Source organism: Monopterus albus, unplaced genomic scaffold (assembly GCF_001952655.1).
Source record: "Monopterus albus unplaced genomic scaffold, M_albus_1.0 scaffold63.1, whole genome shotgun sequence".
Taxonomy (NCBI): domain Eukaryota; kingdom Metazoa; phylum Chordata; class Actinopteri; order Synbranchiformes; family Synbranchidae; genus Monopterus; species Monopterus albus.
Window position 1 is genome coordinate 2,667,630 of NW_018127943.1, and position 27,245 is coordinate 2,694,874.

The 27,245-nt window shown below is 41.1% G+C and overlaps 1 protein-coding gene across 1 annotated transcript in view; it reads left to right on the plus strand.

Annotated features, from left to right (window-relative positions):
• slc24a4b (solute carrier family 24 member 4b) overlaps positions 1-24,971 on the plus strand; it is a 26,007-nt gene extending 1,036 nt beyond the window's left edge. Inside the window, exons 2-17 of the mRNA XM_020603978.1 lie at positions 3,829-3,936; positions 11,135-11,211; positions 11,957-12,031; positions 12,118-12,202; positions 12,286-12,389; positions 12,707-12,781; positions 12,886-12,911; positions 13,954-14,007; positions 15,492-15,583; positions 18,780-18,943; positions 19,197-19,338; positions 20,255-20,421; positions 20,809-20,923; positions 21,384-21,496; positions 21,634-21,699; positions 22,507-24,971. Coding sequence (XP_020459634.1) covers positions 3,829-3,936; positions 11,135-11,211; positions 11,957-12,031; positions 12,118-12,202; positions 12,286-12,389; positions 12,707-12,781; positions 12,886-12,911; positions 13,954-14,007; positions 15,492-15,583; positions 18,780-18,943; positions 19,197-19,338; positions 20,255-20,421; positions 20,809-20,923; positions 21,384-21,496; positions 21,634-21,699; positions 22,507-22,656 — 1,613 coding nt within the window. The 3' untranslated portion in view covers positions 22,657-24,971. The remainder of the gene's footprint in view (positions 1-3,828; positions 3,937-11,134; positions 11,212-11,956; positions 12,032-12,117; positions 12,203-12,285; positions 12,390-12,706; positions 12,782-12,885; positions 12,912-13,953; positions 14,008-15,491; positions 15,584-18,779; positions 18,944-19,196; positions 19,339-20,254; positions 20,422-20,808; positions 20,924-21,383; positions 21,497-21,633; positions 21,700-22,506) is intronic.
• The last annotated feature ends 2,274 nt before the right edge of the window (positions 24,972-27,245 follow it).

Consider the following 27,245-nt stretch of genomic DNA (forward strand, 5'->3'; position numbering starts at 1 on the left):
AAGGCATAGGTTCCAGTCGCTATATTCACGTGCACTTTCAGCTGTTTTCCTGTCAGACGTGTATACGGTGCCTCTTGGATTTCTTTAGATGAAGTGTGGTTGGCTTTATTAACATGGGGCTTTGGTTTTGGCCCATACTCTTTGGAGAAAGTCAGCTCTGCGTTACTGTCGTTTAACAGCAATTTTATCTCCGTGTCTGTTTGCTCGTATGTGCCGCAGTGTGCCCGCCGTGGCAGCTGCACGTTTAATGTGAGGGCAGGCTCATAATCACGGCACATGCACACCTCCATGCTCCACATGCACACAGCGATCAAGTAACGACCCCACAACGAGCGCTGTTAGGTTGTGGTTTATTTGCGCGTTTGTCCTTTTTCTCCGAAATCTTTTGTTTTCTGGCGCCAGGGACACACTACACTGGAGCACAGGATCATGGTTAATGCTGGCATCATCGCGTCTGGCCCGGGGCTCCACGCACCGGATCACCTCAGTCACCCCACCAGTTTCCGCATGGCGATCGAGGGCAACCGATTTTTACGCAGAAGCCACTGGCTATCATTTAGTAGCGGTTTAAAACAGTGTGGCGCTTTTAGATGTAGCAGCAATCATAGCTGGTGTGTGCGGGGCAAACGATTCAGATGCCTGATCATGCGTGATGCGTGTGATGCCCCCATGCAGGCAGACACACTCCAGACAACATGCGTTCTCGTGAGCACATGTCAAACCTCTTACCTCAGGCCAGTGAAAACGCTGACACGCACATCATCCCGCACAGTCTCAAATACAATTAATGTAATCTAAAGCTTGCTGGTGCATAATGATATCAGGCACACCACTGGAACCAGTGTTTAACTGGACAAAACACAGCCAGTGGACACTACTGTTAATAAGACCGTGTTCAGTGCCAAGATGAATTTTAAGATTTCCCGGCTGAGCCACAATGCAGTATTCCTGATTTAAATCGGGTATTTTTGTAAAAAAAAAAAGACTTAATATTTTTTTGTTCTTCCCTTGTGCTTTAATCATAAACTTCAGCCCCAGACCAGTGGGGTCCATCCACCTGCAACCACTAAGGCCCCGAGTGCTGAGGGCAGCTGTAAATGCACCACAACTACTACCTGACAGTAGAAATCTGATGTAGGCCTGTCTGGAGTTTTATTAATTACATTAAAACCAACAAGAGGCTTAAAAGATTATTCTGGAATGATATCATACAGATCTCAGTCACTAATGGCTCGTCTGTTTACATTTTTTTAAAGTTTGGGTGACTGGTACAGTGATTATCATGTGGGGGTATTGAGCAAAAAACGGTCTCTTGTGAATATCAGCTGTTTGGCCAGCAGCTAGCAGTGGTGGTGATGGTAGGCGTTCAAGGTGACATACATGATGGTGTCTGAGCAACAGAAATCCCCTCTAAACATGTGAGAACTGGAGCTCACCATAATCAGATCTTTGTAATTGAATAGCTGTGTTCTTCTAATCCTGCTGCCATCCCAACAGGAACAACCATTTGTCACGGCACAGAGAAACCTGTACCCTGTGTTTGCCACCCCGTTTGATTGCCAGTGACGTGTTAATGTGCTGAGTGGTCCAGATGGTTGGGATTTGATGTACTTCTCCTTGGTTGCATCTCCATAAAGAGGGGTGGGGGCACAAAATGCCATCATGCATGGTGATCACACTGACTGTGTGAACTGTGTGCGATGGTGCTCCACATGGGAGGATAGAGCAGGTGCGTTTGAGAAGTAGGGTAAGGCCGAGCTCTGACAGGTAGCTGCAAGATGTTTTTGGTAACAGGGATGTGAGTACTTGCACAGCAAGATTGACGGATAGCTGTTGGTCCATCCCCTGAACTTTATTGAACAAAGCTGAAGTATAGATTGAAGACACAGACATGTCCCTCTGCAACTCTGTAAAGTCTGCTTGATGTGTACTCCATTATGTTTCTGCTCCATAGCTAGCAAGTAGATTTAATGTGCTTGGTGCCTTTTTGTGCTGCAGTTTTTAGAATTTCACCAGGTCTTATTCAGCGTGCAGTATTAACAGAGCAACCTATAAAGCAACTTGAAGGCAGACAGAAAAGTAAACCTCCACCAACAACGGGCAAGTCTAAATCTTGCTTTTTACATCCCATCAGTCACTAACAAGGAGTTGACCTCTTGACCCCATGCAAGAAGCTGGAGTACAATGTAGACCTGAGACAATCGATGTGAAATCAATCTATTTTGATAATCAACTAATCTTTTCAGACATCTTTAAAAGCAAAAAATGCCAAATATTCAGTGGTTCCAGTTTGCCAGATGTGCTTTAATGTGTGATGGTAAACGCTGTCATGTTTTGGACAATTGGCAAGAATAAAAACAAGCCATTCTGATGGATCACGTTGGATTCTTGTGACTTTATGAATGGCATTTTATGAAATTTTCTGAAATGTTATAGACAATGGAGAGTTGAGAAAATGAGTTGGTGGGGAGAAGAAAGTGAATGTAGCATAAGTCAGCAACTGCATAGCCACAACAGACTGCAGCCTTTAATTCACCCCTAGCTTGCCTAGAAGTACTGACAGGATCAGGTCTTTTTTTTCCTCCTCCTCTCGGGTGTTTGGCAGCGTGAGCTCAGCACAGTGAATGGCCCCAGTACACACACAAACATGCAGATGTTGTGCCTTGTCAAGTCTTCTGTGTCTTAAAAGCATAAGTTTTTCATTGCAGTTAAGTGATTCCACACATAACTGCCTGGAAGTGTTAGTTAGGTGGATTGTCAAGCACAATTGGCCATAAAAAAAACTAACCCATATCCACACCAATAGTTGTGTAAATGTAAAAGATCAGCTCCAGTTCCCTACCAATAATTCCTTTGTTGGGAATGACGTGGTTTCTCGCTAGGGTCTGTGTGTTTGTTACGAGTACAAATTGGCATCTGTGTCCTCCCCTGACATTGCTGGACAGTGTTTTGTTGTTTGCATTGCTGGATTAAAATTCGACACAAAGCAGAGTGAAACTGAGCTGCTTGGTGACGAGAACAAAACAGGTTGGAGCGATTTGCTTTAACCTAGTGCTGTTTACTCTGACTACTGGATGCGCTTATCAGCCAAAAAAAAAAACCTGGCTGCTATTGATCACCTTCGCTGTTGCAGGGAGAATATTTTAAACCCTAAGATGGTAAGCCACTGCTACACACAAAGTCTTTGACAACCAAAATGGGACAGATGTCTGTACATGAACGACTTTGGTATGAATGAAACAGACAATCACTCCTAATTATCCTGCAGCAAGTTAGTTTTGGTTTTTTGGTTCAACGTAGTGTTTGTATGGTGTTATTTAATAAAAATTGAAAGTTTAAAATTGCTTTCCTATTTGACATGATTTGCCATAATACTTAAAAAAAAAAGCAGTCTTTTTTTTTAAATATTTTTTTTTATTTAATGTCATCATTACAGAGGCTTAAGAGCACTTTAATGAAATTATGCACTCCTCCTCCCCTACCCCAAAACATAATGGCACAGCAGCTGCATTATGACATGTTCCTGTAGCTGCTGGATGGAAAATATCATCTACATAAATGGAAACTTTTAAGAGATTAAAGAAAGGCAACCTTATTTGGACTAATGATCATGGATGTTTTGAGTCAAACATACTCTATGCAAGAGTGGCCATGTTAGATTTAGAATAGGCAAAATGGAGTTTAAAGGTTTCCCTGCAGCAAAAGAAAAAGGCCTTTTAGGATCATAGCAGGAGATATTTAGCATTAACCTCCAACATGTTGCACACTGCAGTCTTGTATTTATGTGAATGTCGAATAATCAAAGCTTTGTTTGTTTTTCCATTTCAGGCCATGGGATGGTGGTGGAGGGACATGCAGATGTTGAACACTGGGGGAGAAGGCTAATGGCTTCAGAACCAGACAACGAAACGGAGGCAAAGAACTGTTCAGAGCCAGGTCTGAGATTAAAGCTGCATTAGCAATCAGTTTTTTTTTTTTTTTTTTTTTTTTATCAAACTGTTGCTTAAATATGCTGCAGAAAGATGACTGTAGCTTGTCAAACAAACCAACAAGGCATTTTACCATCTGACATAGCGGTTTTCCTCCACAGCTGTCTTAGGTTTCTGGTCTTCAAGCAGCAGGTGGCTGTTTTCAAAATGCAAATAGTCAATGAATCTAGCACCAAAAAGGCGGTTTAGCTACTAGCTGCTGAACATAGTGGAACATTTAAGAGCCACAGTCTATTTCCATCAGGAGTTAGTGGACATGAAAACTGAGTTAAATGGAGAATCAGTGCTGGACTTTTATTTGCTGGTTGGACAGAAATGTATCGCTTCGTGTCTGCTGTATCTGTAAATGGCCAGTTTGCATTATAAGTGATAATGTCAATATCATTGCTCACAAACACAAGGGGGGGTCTACAGATGTGCTTTAATTTAATTTTCTGCCAATGAAATAGTCTCAACTTCTCTCAGTAAGGAGAGTGACTAAATCAGTGCAACACCTTCATCAAAGATCCATTGAACTATTAAAAAAAACTCCCCAAATGTACACGTTTTGCTTTTCAAAAAGCTTAATGATCTTCATGCAGCAGCTCAGAATCCACCAGTTCATGCAGAGGACCACTGCATAAACTAGTATTAAAAGGATGTATTGAGAGGAAAGATCTGACTTTTAAGATTCCATAAGCATGATGTTTGAGTTGATGTGCAGCTTTAATTCACCTCCTTGTTGGATCTATATTGTACTGACTCGGCTTAGATCCCTTGCACTGCAATAAACAGTGAAAGGTCTATTAAAAGGTTCAAGTATTGATTATGGTACAGCTTCTGTGCTACACTTAAAGGTAGCAGCATTCTATATAATTGGTTATACTGGACTGTGTGCTGACACTGTCGCTGCTGACTTCTGCATTAGGCTACATAAACGTTACAGCTACATTTTTAATGAAATTATTCACCAAGACGGTGCACAAGTAAGGTCATTTGTTTTTGTTTCCCGTGTTTGTATTGCCAGTTTTCTTTCCTCCACCACAGGTTCACATGAGCCTTTTGTGATTCTGGCGTTAAAGCTCCCAGGGTATACTTGTATGTACTTACGGCTGTAGAGAATGTAGGGATCACCTGCTTTTTCCTTTACAAAAACGTCAGTCTAAAGCCAGACAGTGCAGACCTCTGCCAAGGGGAAAATCCATTTCTCCAAAATGCCATAAAAGCAATATTCCCATGATGGTTTGGCTCTCATAATATGATTGCTTGATCATGAAAACCTACTGCTGGCATTTGGATTTTGATCTCATTAGTAGTTTGAAAGTTATTCAAGAAAAATGAGATTTCCTGAGGCCCACGTTTTACCCCTACAAGTCAAAGCGACAAAGTTGCCACATTCTGACAGGGAAGAATACAATGGAAAAGCAAAGTGAGATTGTACTCGTCAACCTGTGAGGTGATGGTAAAGAGAAAAAGCCTGGCTCAAAATCTCTGCATCAGACTCTTGTCCAGCTGTTGCTACATAGGTTAGATCTTTCCCCAGCTGTGTATGTGCTCAGCAACACAGGAGCACAATCTGGCCACAAGGGAGCTTGCATACCACCAGCCTTCCCTGCACTCACAATGGTTAATAATTTAAAAATATACATCCTAATTATGATAGATCAGCACCAAAATCTAATCAATCGGTCTGTAAGCCGTACCATACATCTCCAAGATTTCATCCAAATCCATCCAGTACCTTTTTGAGTTATGCAGAAACACGACCCCCACACCTAGAGGAGGAAATCGTGATGTAGAGATGTGCATGGTGGATTTTATTTTATTTATTTTTAAACACCTGAGAATTATTATTTAGCTAAATATGCTGCCACTTTATATTGGGCATTGTATTACTGTGTGTATTTGACAAGCCCACTGAAGATGACACCAGGGCACAGGCAATTTGGAAGTAATTTGAAGTGTTGCATTGTGTGTGTGTGTGTGTGTGTGTGTGTGTGAGTGAGAGACCTAGTGGAGGACTAACTGCATGCTGCGACCAGTAATGACATAATAGGCAGACTTCCCCAGGGTTTTTCAGTTTATATATATAAAAAAACAAGCAAAGCAACAATTGTTACACCACCGATACTGAAGTATTCAGAATTGTGACCATGTAAATGTGAACTCTCTGAGTCAAAGTGGGGTTCGGTTGAAGTGAGCACCGAATGATAAGATTGTGCCGGACAGTTTTCCCTCCTCATCCCTCCCGGATTACCTCTTTCCATTCACATGAGGCACCAGACTGTGCTTGACATTCCACACATTTATCGTTTTGCTCTAGTATCTCACCACCACCACTGTTCTGCCTCATCAGTGTGAGCTGATCATATGACTCTCTGTTCCCGCGTCTTGGTCTTGTGAATAATCCTGTTGTACACTTTGTTCACCTCGGCCGACTGATTCCTGTGCTGTGGCCAGCGTGGGTTGCTCTGGCTGTAGGTGTGGAAGACTGAGGTTATTTACTATGGATACTAAATGTTTTTACCATTTTGTCAGTGCGAGACTCCCCACACCCTCAGAAGTTGGTGGTGATCTAAGTGGAGCTAAACAGAGTGAATTCTGGGCATAAATGTATCAAGTGGCCAAAAAGACGTGTGCAGTCTGCAAATACTAGCTAAAACGTATGCCATGGTGTATATTGGTTGTTTTGACTGTGCCCTGGAGGCAAAAAATTACTTGTAAGGAATTTTATCTGGACAAGTTTCAGCGTCATACCACCAACAAACTGGTGTATGAAGAAAATGACAATTTTAGGGACTTTTCTCTTTTTAGGCTCCTTCCTTGATTACAATGCATTCTTAGAATCTGCAAAAGCATTGAATCACACTACAAGGAGCTAACGCCCTGAGTTCTCACAGCTATCACATGCAGACCTCGAGTCATGCCACTCCTCATCATGGGATTGCTAGAGGATCGATTGATGATGAATGGAACAATTGCACTTGAGCCTCAGTTTCATCCAAGGTTGCAATGGAGAATGTGACGTTGTCGTCACGGGGTGTTGAGTTTTGGGTAAATGTGCCATGTTTGGAGCATTACGTAAAGATTATCCATTCCCAGTCAATAGTGAGCTTCAGAACAAAATGAATAGCTGCTTTTATTTCAGAAATGTTTTATGGGGTCCTCCAGGCTGTATATTAAAACCTCTCACTTAAGTGGCATAACTGGCCTGATGGATGTAAATGCAAACAGCAGAGATGAACAACAGAGTTCTTTGTGTGACTTGGTTTGTACTATGAATTAATCCAATGGGATGTGATTATTGTGGTTTTCAATATGGTAGTAATCTGCTCATGAACAGGGGATGCACATGTTGCATGAGCAGATGTAGGGGTGAAGAGGAACTTTGGGTAATTCTGGCCTGCAGGTGCTGCAGTGTATTGGTTTTTTTTTTTTTTTTAGTGGGTAGAACATGGCTTCTGCTGCTGGCTCAAAGAAGGCAGCAGCATTCAAGGCAAATGTGGGATGGCTGTTACCGAGTTATTTTTGGGGGAAAGCAGGCAAGAAATTTGGCGGCAAACGTGAGGTATAAAGCTGCCAGCGGGTAACAGCCAGTTGACGCTGGAAAGCAGGTTTGTCAACTCCAGGGAAACGCCAGAAGGAGGCTTTTTAAAAGGGAATCACATAAAATGGGATTATGCTACTGTGCATAATGGAAACTGACCTTGCTTGCATGGCAGCAGTGAAACAGTGTAGAGAGAGGGGGGAGCACAGGCACCTGCACAAAGCACTTTCTGAACTCTGCGGACTAAACACGCCTGAGCTCTATTTATCCATTCACCTCGTTCAGCATCAGAGTTGCTGCCTTTTTTTTTTTTTTATTTCTCAGTTTTTGTTCTGTTGTGCTTTTGGGTAATGCGACTTACTGTTTTCATTAAAATTGAGACTAGAAAGCACAGGCTTAAAGTGCACCGTATAGTCACAACAGCGCAGTAGCCGTGTTCTCACATCACCCTGAAGGCGCTGTATCCCTGTTTCTCCTCTACACAGCTGAGTGCATATGTTTCACAGCGGTGTTCCCTTTGGTTTATTAATCCATGAGCTTACTGGGTCGCCCACAGCCTGACTGCTCACCGTCATAAACACGGGCTCATAAAGGCTGTTGGGACGTCATGGAAATGTGATATTTTTTTTGAAAGTGCTTACTTGATCATGTGAGTGCACTGCAGGAGGATAATGGGGTGGGTGTGTGTGTGTGTGTGTGTGTGTGTGTGGTGGGTTAACTAAACACCTGAGCTTTCTATAATCTATCTTTTCTGTGTGACAAAGATTTTCCCATAAGGCGACTTTTAGTGTTGACTTTGTTTACAAGAATGGCTGATGTCTGTTAGTCATGTCACACAGCTCACTGGAGTAAGCTAATTATCTAATGGGCTAATAATGGCCCCCAGGAATCATTCTGCTCTGAAGAGTCTCTTGAATCACTCTTCAGTTGTGTTCTGTTAATGACCTGGCTGCACTGTGACAGTAGGTAGCACCAGGCACTCGGCCAAAACATCTTGTTCATGTCATATTGTTTTTACTCAGCTGTTTATTATATGATGATTCTTTTTTTAAAATCTAGGATTTAATAGACCGGGGGTTCCTCTCACTCAATTTACTTTGTATTGAGTGAAGGTGCCTCTTTAACAATTGTCTTTTTACAAAGACTCTCTGCTAGCAAGCCGCCAGGATCCCCATTATTCCCGCTAGTACCTCACGTCTTGTTTAGCAGCTTTTAAAACTAACTATGGGTTCTTTACTTTGTTGATGGTGCATCCTACCACATGGTTGGTTTTAGGTGTGTGTTTTTATTTTCTTTTTCTAAAAACGGCTAACTGGTTTTCAGAGCGTGATGCTTTGCGTTCTGTCTCTGTACATCCATGATGCGTCATAACATTGTGCCTTCAACTTCTGTCAAAGTGACATTTCATTCAATTTAGCTGGGTATTATTTATGATTCTATTTGTGGACTTCATTTCAGATGCACCACTTAAGCAATTTGTGTGTTGGCCCATTACTGTGTGTACGTCGTGTCCCTGTGTGTGGGGGAAACGGCTGTGGAGGCATGTTGATGTCCGGTGTGACCTCTGTAATGAGGAGATGCAGACAAACGCTGTCTGGGTGACTGTTTATAGAGATGGGAAGGTGACCCCTGCCTGTCATCTCTATGCTGTCCCAGTGCCGGTGCCCTTTAAACATCTTTGTGATCACCTATTTTTAACACTCTGAGTCAGAACTAATTGTATATAGCACCGGGTAACTAAAGAAGATTGATGGCAATGGCATCAATTATTGATTAATGGCAGACCTACAGGGTGTTTAACTGAACATGAAAGCAGAGGGTGAAAAGGCTTGGACAGCAGGAAATTCACATGTGATACTGTTCCGTGTTCTTAATTTATTTTATAAATTTTTCAGAAGCATAAAATGCAGCCTGATTAATGTATGGTTTTGGGGCTGTCTGAGAGATCACTAGGAGTTTAGTCTCCTGTATTGGCATCAGTTTGTTTTCAGGGCACAGCTGACAAACCTTGTAATTGATTGCACCTTTTTGCTCGAGGCCGTCAGCTTTCCACTACATTTTGTTCGTAAACCTCCGCGTAAACCTGTCAAAAATTAAAGGAGCTAGAGCCCCCTGTCACAGTCGGTGTTGCTGTTAGATTCTAATTCCCCCAAGGGCTTCTCTAGTTTATTATGTATTAAGTTCATAATTTGTATTACTCGCATCTAATTTTTTTTTATGTCCCCTTATCCAACCAGGTGCGTTTATTGCACTGTGAAGTGCTGAAGTGTTGGTTGTGACAAGGCGTATAAATCAGTTTAGATTAATTTTAGATTAACGATTTAATTTGCGTCCCTCTTCCAGGAATAGTATGGTGGTGTCTTGGTATCCATGGCTCTTGGTGCTGTTGCAAAGAAAATGTGTTGGATGATGTATAGCGATAACAAATTGTATCACATTTCCATTTATGTGATGTAATTGAATGAAATCCAGGAGACATGCAGTTGATTTAAGCGGGTTTGGACTGCATCCTGTTGTGTATCTAATTTTGCTTCTGCGGTGTTCCAAATGCTGTGTTGGTTCGTGTGTGTGTGTGTGTGTGTGTGTGCGCGCCATTGAATATCCCAAAAAAATGGCCATCGGGAGGCTGGGACAGGTGCAGTGTGAAGTCTCCGATGAGCAGTGTTCAACTTTGAGTCAAAGTCTTGCCTACGTCCTGAAGTAAGCACATTGTTGTGCTGGCACAGGCAACTGCGCTTTGTTGCATTTTGAATTTTTACAGTCCATAAGTAATACCACAGCAGTGCACTCAGCTTTTTATTTATTTATTTTTTTTTAAAACACGTTCTTGGCACTAGTCACAGCAAGTTATGTCAGTCCATTATGAAATGTCCTCATGGTTCCTGGGTCATGATCTCTAGAGAATAAATTGACCATGATGATCCTCTGACTTTTCCTCTAGTGCCACTAGCAACTGAAACATCTCAAGAAGGGATTGAGTGAAATATACCTACAACTATTGAATAGATTGCTGTGCCATTTTGGGTCAAGACATTCATATTCCCCTCAGGATTATCTGGTGATCCTCTACATCTAGAACCATTATAAAGTCAAAATTTAAGTGTTTCAACTTTCTGGTTTGACTAAATACCTGCAAAACATTTGACAGTTGTGATTAATGCTAATTAGTAAATGTTAGCAAGCCAACAACCCAACCTCAGTTAGTGATCATATTGGCATTGTGAGTTTAAGATGCAGCCCAGGCCCGACAGCGAGAGGTCAGACAGAGGCTGTTTCCAATAGGTGCTGGGTTTTGTCAGGCAGGTGCACTGTGGGATCCGGAAGGCGGGTCCCCCGCCGGGGGGGGGGGGCTTCTTCTGCCTGTTTGCTTTTTATTCTGTACGGCTTTCGCCTTTTTAATGTAGCACAAGCTTTTTAAAAAGCCTTTTTGGCAGCAGTGGGGTAGGTATGAACTCACTGGTTTCTCTGCAGTATGATGTAATTCAGGCTGAAGATTATTTTCAGACAAAGTTTTGTCCCTTTCAGTGCTTTGGAAATATTAAGTCCTTGAATTCACTGTCCTTAAGGGTGAGGACATGTTGCTAATGTGTGGTGACTGACATTTTCTCTGTCTCATCAGCAATACACGAGTTCCCTGATGACGTTTTCACCAATGATGAGCGAAAGATGGGAGCCGTTCTGCTGCACATAGTGGCGGTAAGAGGACCTCTTTTAAAAGCTGCACCTGCAATACCTTTGTCCTCAGTTATCACTATGGTGGAGTTCAGCTGGTTCGAGATGGAGTGAGGTTTTCATATAGTAAACAACTGCTTTGCCAGCTTTTAAAGCCCAGAAGGTTAGGTGGGCTAACTTTAATGAGAAGTGAGATACACCGACATTAACAACCTCATGATCTGTTGGGTTTTGTGCTCCATCCAGTTTGATTTTTCTTGTAACATTAAAATGCTTCTTGGTGACACACTGACATTTTCAGAACAGCATAGGTCTTATTTCAAATATGTGAGCTGTAATCCAGTGCACCCACTCATAACTGTGGTCCTGCACTGCCCCCTGTGGGTTGCATAGAGCAAAGCACTCCCAGTGCTGTGAAACTGTGATGATGTCACAGCTGGTCTATAATTTATATATCACTTGACTACCAAAATAGGTTGACAAACCCCCCTCCCCCCCATACGATAGGAGTATGCAGATCTTGTAGGTTTTTCACAAGATGGGGAAAACAGCTTGTCACTGAACTCGCATTTAGATTTAATGCTGGTTTGATTTTAAATGGGTGATGCTTTAAGATTCCCCTTCATCCGTCCTCTAGCAGGAGACTAGCTCTGTTAGCTCAAGTGATTATGGGTGTATTTATTTAGATGCACATGGTTGTATTCTCAGTCTGTTGCCCTTGCCACGCATACACTTTTTGTAAACTTGACTGTGTTGGCTCTGTCTCTAGGCACTGTACATGTTTCTGGCCCTCGCTATAACATGCGATGAGTACTTTGTGACATCGCTGGAGAAGATTTGTGAGGTACTTGGACCTTGGCATCTTTCAGTGTTAGTTACACGATGTTGAGTTGTCTGCATAAGCCAGCCCTTTATGCTTAATTTCTGCAGAAACTAGACCTGAGTGAAGATGTTGCTGGAGCCACCTTCATGGCTGCTGGCAGTTCAGCACCAGAACTGTTTGCATCCATCATTGGTAAATACACACACTGTACACCTAGACATTTCCAGATGGTCAGTGTCACCACTAATTTTGACTGGCTGCCTCCTTGTGTGCAGGTGTCTTCATCACCCATGGTGATGTGGGGGTGGGGACAATCGTTGGCTCAGCGGTCTTCAACATCCTTTGCATCATTGGTGTCTGCGGGATATTCGCCGGGCAGGTGTGTGTGTGTGTGTGTGTGTGTGTGTGTGTGAGAGAGGGTGACTTACTGCTGCGGCTGCATCATTCTGTTTATTTATAGATTGCAGAGTAGCACATGTGTGGCAGAAATTTTGCTGAGGGGAAACAAAGCCATCTGCTTCAGTTACTTTTCTGAGAACCTGTTTTAGAGGAAATTGAGAACTAAATGATGGAGGTGTAAACAGGCTAGAAACTTCGCTTACAGTCAAGCCATTTACATGAAGCATTAAGTGCTTTTGGTATGTATTAAACAATTCTACACAAATTTCTAAGTGACTTTTACCTGTGAATTCACAGGTGGTGGTGCTGACCTGGTGGGCTGTTTTCAGGGATTCTTTCTACTACATCCTGTCTGTTGTGGCTTTGATTGCAGTAAGTTGAACAAGTTCACCACATGCATTGAACACCAGCTGTGACTTTCCTCTTTGAGTCTTGTTTGTTCTAGTCTAAAATAAGTGCTTCCCTTCATTTTTCAGTTCATCTATGATGAGAAGATAGTTTGGTAAGTTTCTCTTTAAATGTGTCCTTACTGTACTGTATATTAAACAGTGACTTTTCAAAGAAATAAATAAAAATAAATAAATTCCAGTTTTTAGTTCATGAAAATTCAATTTAGTTCAATAAGGTCTGAGAGCAATTTGTGAATTTCCTGGTTTGTTTAATGCCAGGCTGAGTTGCTACTCCCAAACTTCAACTGCTAGTTGTCTCTTGGTAATTAATTAAATAATGGTTGTAGCAGAAGACCTGAAAATATTGATATACAGTAACTTGAATATTTGAACCCTTTTCTGTTTGTAATTTAATTTTAAATGGAGAGTGTTTACTATAATTCATGGTGACAGTAGTGAGACGCAGATCTAGACAATGGAACAAAACCCTTTCTAAACTACTGGGTGATACCAGGAGCAGAGTGGCCTCAATAAATGTCAAATCAAAGGAGGATGTTTTCAACCCCCAGGACTTTTTGGCTTTCCAGTCAAACTGAGAAACTGGGCAAGAAAGTATTTGTGCTACTGGAGAGTTCACACGTGAAACCCCAACCTGAGCACTCATCAGGAAGAATTTCCTTATCGTTTGGGGGAAAAAAACACAGTCTCTTCATTCTGAAGCGAGGTGTGCCCACAGAGTACTTTGGCTTCAGAAGTCCTCTGCAGAATTAGAGCCTGCCATCTCAGCAGCTCTCCATCAATCAGGCCTTTATGAATAGAGGGAATATACAGAAGCCAGTTTGAGAGCTTAGAGGCTCTGTCACGTAGAATAGGATCAGCTGCTCAAATCCACATATAGACTTGCCCAAGAAGTTTTGAAGCTGTACTTGGGGTTTCTACAAAGTACAGAATTAAGGGTCTGAATACTGTTGGAAATGATACATTTCAGTTTCCAATTTTCTAAACATGTTTTCACTCTCTCTCGTTAACCGGTTACTGAGTTTGGTTAGAAATGGTAATTGTAATTACATCTGTAACACAGCGTGCAAAAAAAAAAAAAGTTGTGGAATCCATTTTGAACCTGTTTTTGATTTCACGCCTCATCCTCTGTCTTAGGTGGGAGAGTTTGGTGCTGGTGGTGATGTATGCTGGATACATCCTCATCATGAAGTGAGTTCTGCATGTTCGTTAAATGGTTCTTGTTGAAGTGCACATCACCACAACAAGCTGAGCGTCTCCATCAAAAAAGATGCCACACTATTGTATACTGATACCTGTGCGTTGCCAAGTATAACTAGTTTTCATGAGGGGGTTTCCAGTTGGAGGGGAAGCCTTGTGGTGCTGAACTTACTTTACAACAGAATGCAAATTTTATGAGGCATGTTATCCAGTTAGAACAGTTATATTACAGCATGTTGCCTTGTCTTTGACAATTGTACTAAATATTTAAATTTCCACACTATATGTAAATTTTTAAAAGGTACATGACATTTTCCAGGTGGGCCGTTTCAGTGCTTTTGAGATAATTAACTCTAATTATGGTTAACTGGATGACCTATGTATTGTCAGGTTACAGTCTCCATGAGAACTCCTCCTTCTGTCTCTTGTATCTGTCAACATCATCTTGTTTGAGCAAATGCAGATGACTCTATTACACCATATTTTTGTCTTTGTAGTCCAGATTCTATAATGCCAACCTTGTCGTCCCGTACCGCTGTCTGTCCAGCTGGTAATCTGTGTTGCACTCAGCAGCAGCCTGCTCTCTCCTTGCCATAAGAGTTTAATCTTTCTACCCCAGCAGTGGCTAAGAGCACAGGCTTAGCTGGATCACTCCTCTGCTTTCTCATTTGGAGGAAAGAAGTGCTTACTGTAGGATATGTTGTCATTTGTCTCCCCTTTCCCAAAATATCTGCTGACCATTTTGGGCGTTTCCAGGCAAAATGGAGTAGAGTGGGTTTTATATAGTGCGACCTTAGGTGACCTTACTGGGCTCGGCTGTGATATATTCCTCAAATAGCACACATGCTGCCGTTTGGGGAAAAATGTAGTGACAAAATCAATTGCAAAGATGGCTCTTGTGTCTTTGCATGTCAAATCAGATTAGACATGATTAATGTACAAAATGTTATTCAAAACACAGCATGTTTCTGTCTTCAACATTGTTCATGTTTAAGTCCACGTCTCTTGTCTTCATCTTGTACTTGTTCTTATCATCTTTGCAGCCTTTTAGCTGCCTGTGTTTAACTTAACTCATGGTGGATGTGTATGAAATGTTAGTTTTAATACTTTACGTGTTATTGGTGTAATCTGTTGTACTTTTGGCCCGTCATCTTTTACAGCCTTTTGTTTATTTAGCTACCAGTGTTTTACCTGACTGACGAGTGAAGGAAAAGTATGAAAATATTTGTTGTTGCACTCTTTGAATCCTATATCCAACTTTTGTATTTACTGATTTATATTTTAACTCAATCGTTTTAAGCCCAAAATCAATAAAAGGCTATAAACTTTTCAGTCTGTACAAAATAATCTCTATTCTACAACAAATCGAGTTCTGAGACCAAATGCTTTTGGGTTTTTTTTCCCCTCTCTTTGGTCTCTGGGCTCGACTGTTTCAGCTTTTCTAATTTAGGGATTATTTTCCTTCTGTTTATCAGATTCAACTCCAGCATGCAGAAATTTTTCATGGGGAGGTCCAATAAGAACATGGCCAATGGTAACGCTGCAGCCAGCAGTGAGATGGAGGACGGTAATACTAGTTATGACTATGTTTGGGATGACGACCCGTCATCGCCTTTACTCTCTGCAGGTAAGGTTAATCAGACAGGCTGGGTGCTCAAGATTACTCCCTGCCCGGAAATGAATTGGATCTTGCATGCTGAAATAAGAAATCCTGGACTGTGGGGAAAAGAAATAGCCATGATTGTTTTGCTCAAGATTGATTTTCCCCCGGAAGACTGTGGGCGTTTCCTTCTATTAAAGGGTCTGTGGCTTTAAACTTTACTCCTTTTTGCTGCACTTACCTGAATTCTTCAACTGAATTCTGCTGAAATTTACTTAAAATAATAGTTTGACATTTGGGGAAATGCTATTTGTTACTGACAGATGAGAAGCTGGATCCCACTCTCTGTGTGCAGCCAATAGAGGATTAGCTTAGTTTAGCATATGGTATAGGCTAGAAATGGGTAGTAGCCTGGCTCTGTCCCAAGGTAATGAAGCCAGGCAAAGAAATGGTCCGGCACATAACGCTTGCAAAACCACAAGTTGGTTTTTGAACAAATTTAATAATCAAGATCAGAGCCAGGCAAGCAAACATACCAGTGGTGGACCAAGTACTCGGATTATTAAGTAAAAGTAACCTTATCACAGTGTAAAAATTCTGATTACATGAAAGTCCTAGTTCAAAATGTTAAGTAAAATTGCAAAAGTATTAATAAAAAAAAAAACAAAACAACTTGTGTACAAAATGCTAAGGCACTCATAATGCACAGTAGCACAGTTCACATTAATGCATTTCATAGTTTATTTTTACTGATACATTGTGTACATGTTTAAGGCTGCAGCTTTGGTGCTAATTTTCACTAGCCTACTCATAATTTGAGTTACTGCTGGGCAGCTTGTAAATTTCCCTCTGAGGATCAACAATGTTTTTTTTTGGTAATACTGTATTTGGTTTATTTGATTCTGAAAAGTGGCTAAAATGATCAAATACATATGAAGTAGCAGAAAATGAATTCTCAAAGTACAGATACCTCAAAACTGAACTTAAGTACTTTCACCTCTGTAAGTACAAATGACCTTGGTATCGATCTTTCTAAACTCTCAGCAAGACGGTAAAAAAAAAGCTTTTCCCAAAATGTCAAATTGTTCAGTTAAAGGATTTCTGCAGAAGTAGACTGCTTATCTTTCCAAACCAAATTTCAGTTCTCTGATCTCAGTGAACTGTTAAACTTCCCTTTGTGTTTTTTTTCCCTCCTTTTTAAAAGCTCTGTATGCTCCTCCATTAATTTGATCCTTTTCTGGGTGATAACTAGAGCTTATCTGAGCATACAGTGGCCACAAAAGGAAATTCTCCCATTTTTAAATGGGAATAGCAGTCCTACTCTTTTATCTTCCTTCAGTTTAATGTCAAGGGGCTTTGTTGTCTGGGGTCTTAAACATATTAAAAACTTCGGGAACCTTTTTTTGATAATATCTTTCACACTTTGGGTGAGTTATCCTTGTAACCATGGTTCTCCACTTCTTCCTTTCCTGCTTTTATTTATCTTTTCAGCAGCTTCTAATCAGTGACATTTAACTCCTCGGAGGTTTAACCCTTCCCACTTTGGCTGCATTAACGTGCCTGTCTGTTTAGCCTTACTAAACTTATTCTTGCTTATTGTCAACAGTGTTGTGCTGCTGTGTGCCAGCTCTTGCTGCTTGCATAGTACTTTTCTCCTGCTGGTCTCAGGGTCGTAGACCCCCTCGCTCCTGAAGTGGTAATGAATTTCACAAGCGGGAAGTGTTTTATACCAGCTCTCTTTACACTATTTTATGTGCATTTTTTTTGCATGCATAAGTCAAATTAAGACTGGGTTTTAAACTAATACCTGTACTGTAGAACTGTTTATCCCACATACAGTACCTTGCACCTTATAGTTAGTGGAAATGAGGAATCATGGGATGCCAGTAAAATATTTTAAGATGTGACCCTGTTTGAATGTCAGCCAGCTGAAAGCTGCCAGAGACAAAATTGTCCATGTCACAGATTTTGAAATCAATCTCGGTCGGCCCATAAATATTCACGACTGTTAGACAAACTTCAAAGCAGCACCAGGCAATTTGAAGTTCAGCACCCAGACTTCATGGAATCTATGCACAGCACCCTCATGTTGACCCATCCAGCTAATGTGTGACTGTTTCTATTGAGGATGGTGAAAGAGCCCAAAAGAAGCCATGGGTTTTCTGCAGATCTGTGAATCCCATTCATAGTTACATATGTACCCATGCTATATCATAATTATGGAGGTTTACATAGTGTTCACAGGTGAAAGATTTTCCACTGTCCTGTTAAAATAATGTATCCTTTGCAGTGCTTTAGATGGGTTAGAAAAATTCCATCTAACAACCAAATGGATTATCTGCAATTGGATTGTCACAACATACTCATTCATGAAAAGTTTGTGACATGGATCTTCCTGGACAGTGATGACATATTACTGTACATGTTCCTATCTGGCCCAACACACATTTTAAGAGAGTGGAATTAAAATGGTCCAAGCCTACATATGATGAGCCCTCACAATTTGTTTCTTAGACAACACTTGGGTGTCCTCTATCAAACAGTACTTCCAAGAATCACTTCCCTGGTTTCTGTTGAGACGACAAACATGAAGGTGCCAACATCAATTTCTAAGCTGCAGAAGAAAGGTGATGGAGCAGAGTGATAGGAGTGACACCCCTCCCACTGCCCCCAGCACCTTAACTTGTTTAGAGAAGACGTACGCAGACACCTCATAAGTTTGATTTGTGTTGACACCTGGGCCACATTGTGATTTAGTGTAAAAGGGATACAGTATAGTTTGACACAAAAAAAAAAAACCTGCCTGGTGCAGCCTTAACTTTAACATGGTAACAAAATAGCTCTGGTTCAGCATCCAGTATTATTCCTAACTTAGCTCAGGACCCCGTAGAGCTACGGACTATAAAAATTATACTACAAACCCAGTACTTTGCTCTTGATGATTACTTTGTTTGAAACATCTGTATTTGGCCTTGAAATTTTTAAATGTACACTTCAGGATGCTACAATGGTGTGTAATCAAATAATGAAGTTTTCCAAAACAGCATGATAAAGCTTTTGGGATAAAAGTACAGTTCTATTTTTGTCTGTTCTGCTACGCTACAGTCTGTTGATTTAAATGTATATTTTTAAAAAATCTTTAACATATCCCTCCACTTCTCAGTCAAACCCAACAACAGTCGTGGCTCGGTGGGGATGGGGGATGAGCTCATGAACTCCAGTCCTTCAAAGTTCAGGTTTCCAGAAGCCGGTCTCCGTGTGATGGTCACCAGCCATTTTGGACCCAAGACACGTCTGCGCATGGCCAGTCGCCTCATCATTACAGAGGTACAGCTGGGTGGTGTTGCTCCAAGTAGAAGCTGCTGCTGCTATATGTTAAGTTTATTTGGAGTGCACGCTGTACTATTTTCAGCTTTGTTTCTGAATTTAGTTTCCGTCCCAAAGAGCCTCCTTAACTTGCTCATGCATGCATTTGTTCTTCCTCTTGACTGCATGCATGACAATGCATTAAAAATAGTGCAGCCGTGAAAGCAGCAAGTTACTCATGTGCTCTTTGACTTAGTTTCTTTTTGTTTGAAAGCGCCAGAAGTTGGTCCAAGCTGCCAATGGCGTGGAGACACAAGTGATTGACGGTAAGATTGAAATCGAGAACGGAAGCGTGCCGGAGGACAAACCCACTGAGGCAGAGGAAAACGACACCATCTCACCGTTTCATCTTCCAAGTATGTGACAAGTGTGTAATTTGGCAAATATGAATGGATACTAAAGAGATATTCATCCATTATCTATGCTGCTTATCCTGAACAGGATTGTGGGGGGAGCTGGAGCCAATTAAAAAGATATAATTTTAAAATTGTCACATCCTTGACATGTCTTATTTATATACTGTATCTTATGTCCTCCCATGTTCCTTATTTTAAGAACTTGAGGTGGTGTTAACATTTAAAAGGACTTTGTAGTTGGACAGAGCTGCTTGATCTGCTTAATCTCTTTCCCCTTGGGTAGTTATTGAGGTCTTTGTTCAGATTCGTCATACAGTCTAACTTGTTTGACAGCTCTGAGTGGGGCTGCTCATCAAGTCGGCAGCTATTTAAAGGGTTAGCATAAATCAGACAGATTCTTCAATGCATTGTTGCATTACATTAGGCTAAAAGGTATTTTCAAAAAGTCATTGGTGTTTGTGTGCTATGAGACAGATGGAGGGGACATGCTTGTCCTTTTCACTAAACCAAAAAGTGATGAAAGGAAATGGATCCCTGGCTTTGACGTAAGCAGAGGTATCGTCTGCCTGACCTGAAGTGAAAATATCTATTAAACTCTATTTAATTTTCCTCATTTCAACAAAACCATAGATATGACAGGAAAAACAGCTTTATTATTTCAGCCTTAGCCGTTTGCCTCAACAAATTTGAGGATCAAGGTAAAGCATAGATAAGGCGATTTATAAGCGAGCAAAAATAAAATGTATTTGTTGTTGGCACTTTAATCTGGCACAGCGCCCTGTTTTTAAGTCAACCATAGTAATGAAGTTGTTTGAATGAAAAGCCAAAAAAAAAAAAAAAAAATACTGTGTAGTGTTTGATCTGGGTGAGAAAAATCTTTACTATAACAGAAATCTCTTGTGTATTTCTGCTGCAGGGAATTTTGGCAGCAAAGTGAAGTGGCTAATCTCATGGCCTCTGCTCCTGTTGCTGTACTTAACTGTCCCAAACTGTGCCAAGCCCCGCTGGGAGAAATACTTCATGTTGTCCTTCATCCTTTCGACTGTCTGGATTGCAGTCTTTTCCTACCTGATGGTCTGGATGGTGAGTTTCATAATTATGCATGGAGAGCAAGAAGTTAGATTTTCAGAAACTAGGCATTTACCAGGACATCTGAGGCTTGTTGTGCTGAAATGATGGAACAAATCAGTGGCTCAACATAAAATTAACACTTTTTTTAAAATTGATAATTTAATTTAAAAAGTTAAGTTGCTGCTTTTCTTTGTTTTATATCTTTGTTAATTGAATTGTTTTGGATGATTGAGCAGTTTGAAGACATCGTGAGCCCTTGGAAGATGTGATAGTGAATTTCTAACAGTATTGTCAGTTTATCGTACAGGTTTATACTGCAGATACCCAGACTGTACGAGTTATCGCTTTCAGACAAACAGAACGCTATTTTTGAGGTCTGACACTGTATGTTTCTCTCAGGTCACTATAATTGGTTATACCCTGGGAATCCCAGATGTCATCATGGGCATCACTTTCCTGGCAGCAGGCACAAGTGTCCCAGACTGCATAGCCAGTCTTATTGTGGCTCGGCAAGGTACGCCTTTCCCTCTGAAACATTTTTAGTTTTTATTATGCAGTAAAGAGGCAGATATAGATAATGCAGTTAATCCTACTGGTCCCTGTTTTAGAAAGTCATAGATTATGTAGTATTACTTAAAACAGAATGCATTACAATCCTTGATGGATAGTTGGGTGAGCCATTAAAATGAACAATCACAACAAATAAAAGGTGGCTTCACGCTTTGCACCACTTACTGTGCTGTCGATTTTTAAATTAATCAAATTGTGTGCATCAATCTACAGTCACGTCTTCAGAAATTAGTTAATCTTTGCTGTGACAGTCCAAACTGGTCGTGTGTGTTGGCTCTAACTCTAAGAATGGGATAACCTGCCTAAAATGTTAATCCTCAGTTAGAAACGAAGAGGTTTATTTGACCTAAATGTCGAGCATTAAACTTCATATCTCACTTCATTTGGTCTTTGTCTTGTTCCAGGTCTGGGAGACATGGCAGTGTCTAACACAATTGGCAGTAACGTGTTTGATATTCTAGTGGGTCTGGGCGTTCCCTGGGCATTACAGACCATGTGTGTCAACTATGGGTCAGAGGTAAGGAGCTAGTTTGCTTTTGAACAGCCTGGACCTTATTTCTGTTTGTGTGTTAAGGAGTGACAGCCAAAATCCACTGAATAATGAGAAAATATCTGCTGGTGATATATTTCTGATCTTTGTCTTGTCTGTCGCAGGTAATGATCAACAGTCGGGGGCTGTTGTACTCAGTGGTGCTTCTTCTGGGCTCTGTGGCCCTAACGGTGAGAAATGGTTGATGATGTTTACACGGGTGCCACATTTCGACCACTTTCCAGGAAGACAACCTGCATTACTGCTGTAGTGCATCTTATGTGTTTAAACTAACAATTTACTTATTTTTATCTAAATAACCCTGTCTGACCGCTCTGATCACCGACTGATGCACTTTGTCTTCCCTGTGAAAAATCTTGTCTGATTTTGTGACTAGAAGTGGGAGAAAAAAACAGTCCTTCTGGTTCCTTTTCTCTACAAAGGTCTTTCATTTCAATCTGTTGTTGAATGCAGCACAACTTCCTGAATGTTGTTCTGCTTTTTCCTAAAAGAAAAATGTGTTTTTGCACAGGAAATGATGCATTTGAAGATTAGATTTGCATGTTAAGATGGTTAGCTGTGGGAGAAATCTTTGGATGCAGTGTTAAATTTTCTTAATTTTTTTTGTTGTTGTTGTTGTTCTGGTACAATTTAGGTGATTTTGGACAGTTCTAGGACCTACCCCACTGGGGAGCTCCCCCAAGAAGAACATACTATACCTTCAGTGTTTTTTAACGTTAACACTAAAAGCTGGCTAACTGTTAGCAATTAGCCAACAACCTCACAACAGTTGCGCACTACATTACTGGTATTTTCTTTATATGTTGCTAATGTTAATTATATAAGGAACCATTAACTCTGCAGAGGCTTCCGCTGGCAGACTACAGCTCCCCATGCTGTTGGTGATGGCCATTGATCACTATTGTTTACACAGTTAATGCACTTCACATAAGGACTAGTTCCTACTCAAGCCATTCGGATGTTTTGTCTGTGTGCAGGTTCTGGGGATCCACCTGAATAAGTGGAGGCTGGATGTGAAGCTGGGCATCTATGTTCTGGTACTGTATGCCGTTTTCCTCTGCTTCTCCATCATGATCGAGTACAACGTCTTCACCTTTGTCAACCTGCCCATGTGCATGGAGGATTAGAGCACAGCAGCGTGCCTCGGTTACCAAAACCTCAGCACTCATCCAACTTTTTTTTCAGTAATACTGGACCTATCTGCACCCCAGTTCAGCTCTGTGTCTATAATTTGTCCTCTTGTCACACGGTGCCGTTCCTTTATGCCCATTATTTCAGACACTGCACACTGCTGCAGTAAAGTCTTTGGTTTCTCTGTGCACCTGTTTAACTTTCTACCCATCTAGCATGCCTTTAGATATCGGGGACCTCCAAAATCATAAGTGCCCCTGTTGGTTGTTGGTGTGTAATGTCACATTGTAGATTTCCATGCAGTATTTTCAAAGCTTTTCCACAAACCAAACCAGTCTGAATGGGAAAAAAAAAAATCTTACCACAAACCCTGTTTCAAATCAAAATCTCCATGTCTCCTTGAAGTCATTCCTAAAAGATTTACTAAGTTTCCCCAGCACCCAAGGGAAAAAAGTATGATTCCCTTTACCTCTTGACCCCCTGAAGGAGGGCCTTGTCCTTGGCAGCTCCCCTCTTCCAACCTTGGCCAGACTCCCCTGGCATGGTTTTTGGCATCAGGGAGCAAATACTGTTAGTGCTTCACATCCCTCACCCTGTGCAACTCTTCTTAACCCTCATCAGCTTAAACAAATGGGCTGTGGTTTCTTAGAGATTTTGTCATATTGCAGTCCAGATTGGTTGGCTGTGGGGGTGTTATGAATATGCAGCACTGCACAATGTAAACTTGTAAACACTTTTTAAAATTTTTTTAAACAAGGTCTTGTCTAAAATGGAAGAGAGCTTGTTGCAAACAGGACATTGCCTGTTTTTCACTGAAACAAATTGCACATAGAAATGCTTTTCCTGCTTTGTGCTGTGAGAATTAAACTCAGAGGGGGGGTGTTCTGGCTGATGGTGGCAACTCTGCTCCAGTGATATTTTCATTCAGTAATAGGTTGCTTCGGTTTCCCCTCTGCACAATTTCTGAGGGGGGGGGGAACTGGCTCCAGATCTATGGGATGCATCTGATTTTTGTCAACATCAGGTGGCTTGTTCTCATCATCTCAACACTGTCTGCTGTAACAACTTATTATCAGTAGGGTGTGCTGTAGGGCAGGGGTTCCAACCACAGCTGTCTATCAGGGAAAATGGACAACTCAAAAGGTGGCAATTGTGACAGTCTCATGACTCTGAGTTACATGTAGATACTGCACTTTAACAGCTGTCCTCTCATTCTGAATCAACTAGTGCTTCCTTCTGTATGGGTGTATACAGTGTATAAGAGACTGTGTGTGTGCAAGATAACGTGTGCATGTGCTCAGGCTACATTTTTCACACTGGGCTCTCGACTCTGGACTGGAACCTTGTTAACACCGTGAGCACACCTGCCTCTGTCTGCAGTGCATGCTGGGACATTAAACACAGCTCCTCCTCAGCAGAGCGCAAGGCTGAGGGCTTCTGGGCATCTCCATGGAAACTGCCCGACCCACTTTTACAAAAATTGGCAGCTACGAGCTACACTGCAAACCAGACATTTCAACGTCATGCAAAAACGCCTGTGAGGAGTCCACGAGTGTGGTGCAGAGACTAAAACCTGAAGCGTGTGGGCACTGCTTGTGTTGACAATATTCCTCTGCCATATTGTTGGCTTGTATATGCAAATTCAATGTAAAGAATTTGTGATAGAAGACCCCTGCAAGGTTACCATATAAAGATGGGGGATCCTGTGGAGATGTTGACGGTGTCTCTAGTAGTACTTGGTGTTGTGAGCTCACAGGTGTGCGTTTATGACGGCTGAGGAACTGAACCAAAGGGATGGATGTTTCTGGAACAGCGGCTTTGTGGGAAATCTGATTTCCCCTCTTACACACTCAAGGGCATTAACTCAACAACCCTGGCTGAAGGAGTAGAGCAGCAACAGGGAATGCGTGAACAGGTGGACAACTTTCCTCCAGTGCCCTTGAGACTTTGTCACTTTTTAAGAACCTGGTGGGAGCAGGCTTTAATTCCTTAAAGCTCGACCCGCTTAAGCTGCTGCTCTATTGGGGTTTACGGGATGGAGGTGACCACACAGGGCCTACAGACTCCTACATGCCCACTGACATCCATGTATATCTCCCTTCCTTCACCTGAACCTTTTCAGTGGGTCTTCTGTACATACATGACCTATTTTCTTATTTTTGTGGGGAAGGCACTTTTGTACTGTACTTGAGTTGATTCAGAATGTGCAGTGTTAAGGTTTTTTTTTCTTCTGTATTTTTGTTGTTGCTCTATGTGGTCATGTCCTGGTTGCCAGGTTTGATTGATAAAACCGCAACAGGGGCAAAAACACGGCTCCTCTTTTTGTCCCAATCTTAAATGGTGTACTGTATGTTCTTACCAATGGTCACTTTTGGGGGAAGGACAGGGAGGGGGAAAATAGAATTCAGATGCCATACTTGTTGTAGCTCTGCATAAATCCAGATTGTATTGAAATTGTATTTTAAAAAAATAAACGCGCACAGTTTAGAACATGTTGGAAATGAACACGAGAGATCTGATGTTTGCTTATTGATTGAATGTGACCTGATGCACTGTGAGCTCAACGTGATGGAGTTAAGAATTAAAAATATTTAATGTTAAGTTAGTTACTAGAAAATTGCTGAGGACATCTGTATAACTTATATGAATGTATTGTCTTGCTATACTGGACATATCCAACAATGCATTTTACTGTAAAGCAATAATGTGAAGGAAAAAAATAAAATGGCAAAAACAATTCCTGCACATTTGTCTCATAAGTTCTTGGATTGTTTGTGAAATACATAAATAAAGCCATATGTACACGTGCCTGTTGCTTGTGCAGTTTTGTTTTTCACAGCATGTACCAAAGATGCTTCAAAATGATCACAGGCACTTTTTCTTCAAGTTCTAGTTAATACTGATGTCATGTTTCAGGCCCAGTGAGGTAAATTATCCAATGTTCCCCCAAAGCCTCCAAAATTAAAACATTGGTGTATCGGAACATTGGTTTTTCTATTTCTGCCCCGTTCATTAGCTTGCAACTCCTCAGATTGTTGTGACCTTTAAAGCATGAAGTACTGAAATGAACTTCATCTTGTCGAACACAAAACTGAATACAAGTATATCTGGAATTTTAGTTAAAACTTTCTGATTTGTGATTAATCATGAGACTGATGTGAATACATTCTGGTGGTGCCTACATTTTATTGGTCTCCAATGTGAGGCTGCACCAGCCAGTGCAGATGGTGATGCGATTGTCTTTCCTACTATTTAATGTGACCTTTCAATTGTAGCTTCTGAAAGTTTACGGAACAACTTATTCATTTAACTGCTGTGCTGCTCAAGCTGTCTCATTCAGAAATTTAGTTTAGTTTTTTTTTTAAACGGGCAATTTATTCAAATTTGTTAATGTAAGTTTTAATTAGCCAGAAATGACAGCACTGGAGGACAACTTTAGACTTGCTGTCTTGAAGCTTTTTCTTTGAACCAGAAGCCAAATGAATTGGTGCAGCTTACAATGTTTTGATATAAGATATGTAATAAATCTGTCTTTGTGAAATGACCCTTAAGGTAAAGACAGTTTGATGCACTCCTTACAGCTACCGTGTTGTACCAGCGGTGATTAAAACACTTCTGAAGAAAAGTAGTTTGTGTCCCATCAATAACTAATTAATCTATTCTGACCAAATCAGTCTTGATTGCATCTATTCTGATGGCTGTGATTTTTTTTCAATACAAAATTCAGTGATTATTAATTAAATATTCAGTGTCTTCCAATCACGCCAGCTATAAATACTGTACATTCACACTTAGTCAACACTCAAAGATAGAAAATAAATCATCTGAGGTTTTGTTGAAGTGTCCTTGAAAAGAATATCTAAATGAACAAGTCCCACTTATGCTTTGGCTGTAACAGCATGTTTCTCCCCAAGTGAATGATGAATTATGATTTACTGGTCCTTATTGGAGACTTGTGCAATAATCAAGTTGAAGAGCGCTGTACTTAGCCAGACAGGGTGACTGCAAACAATGTATTTACAGCTATGGATGGCAACATGTGAAGAGGCCACTGAAGGGGGATTAATGGGAACATTTAAAGTATGTTTTGGTTGCATCTTCTCTTCATCGATTTGGATTTCCATTTTCAGGCAGTAGCGCCAGTAGGGGGCAATGTTGCAACAGGATTCTTGTTTCAGTGTCACAGACAAACTTTGTTATATCTCATGATGAATTGAAAATGGAGCTCCTTCACTCGAGTGACTGAGCTCTGGCACCCTATGATATAAAGTTTTACATATCAAACTGTGACAAAGTCAAACCATGACTAGAATAAATGCTTTCTGTATGATTCCATGCACAGGAACCATACAGCACATAATTTATCAATGATGGATGCTCATATCCTTCATCAGACAGCAGACAGGCCACCATCTGGTGAGACCAGCATGGCCCGTGCAGGCTACTGGTACTTCTCCCTAATGAGCCACCCTCTTGGCTGCTCTACTGCAGTTAACAAGCTTGTCTGTCAGCTGTGATCTTGTGCGCTGATGAGTTCACTCTCTGCCCCTTAACAAGCCTGTTTGGGCAGCTACTGCATGTTTCC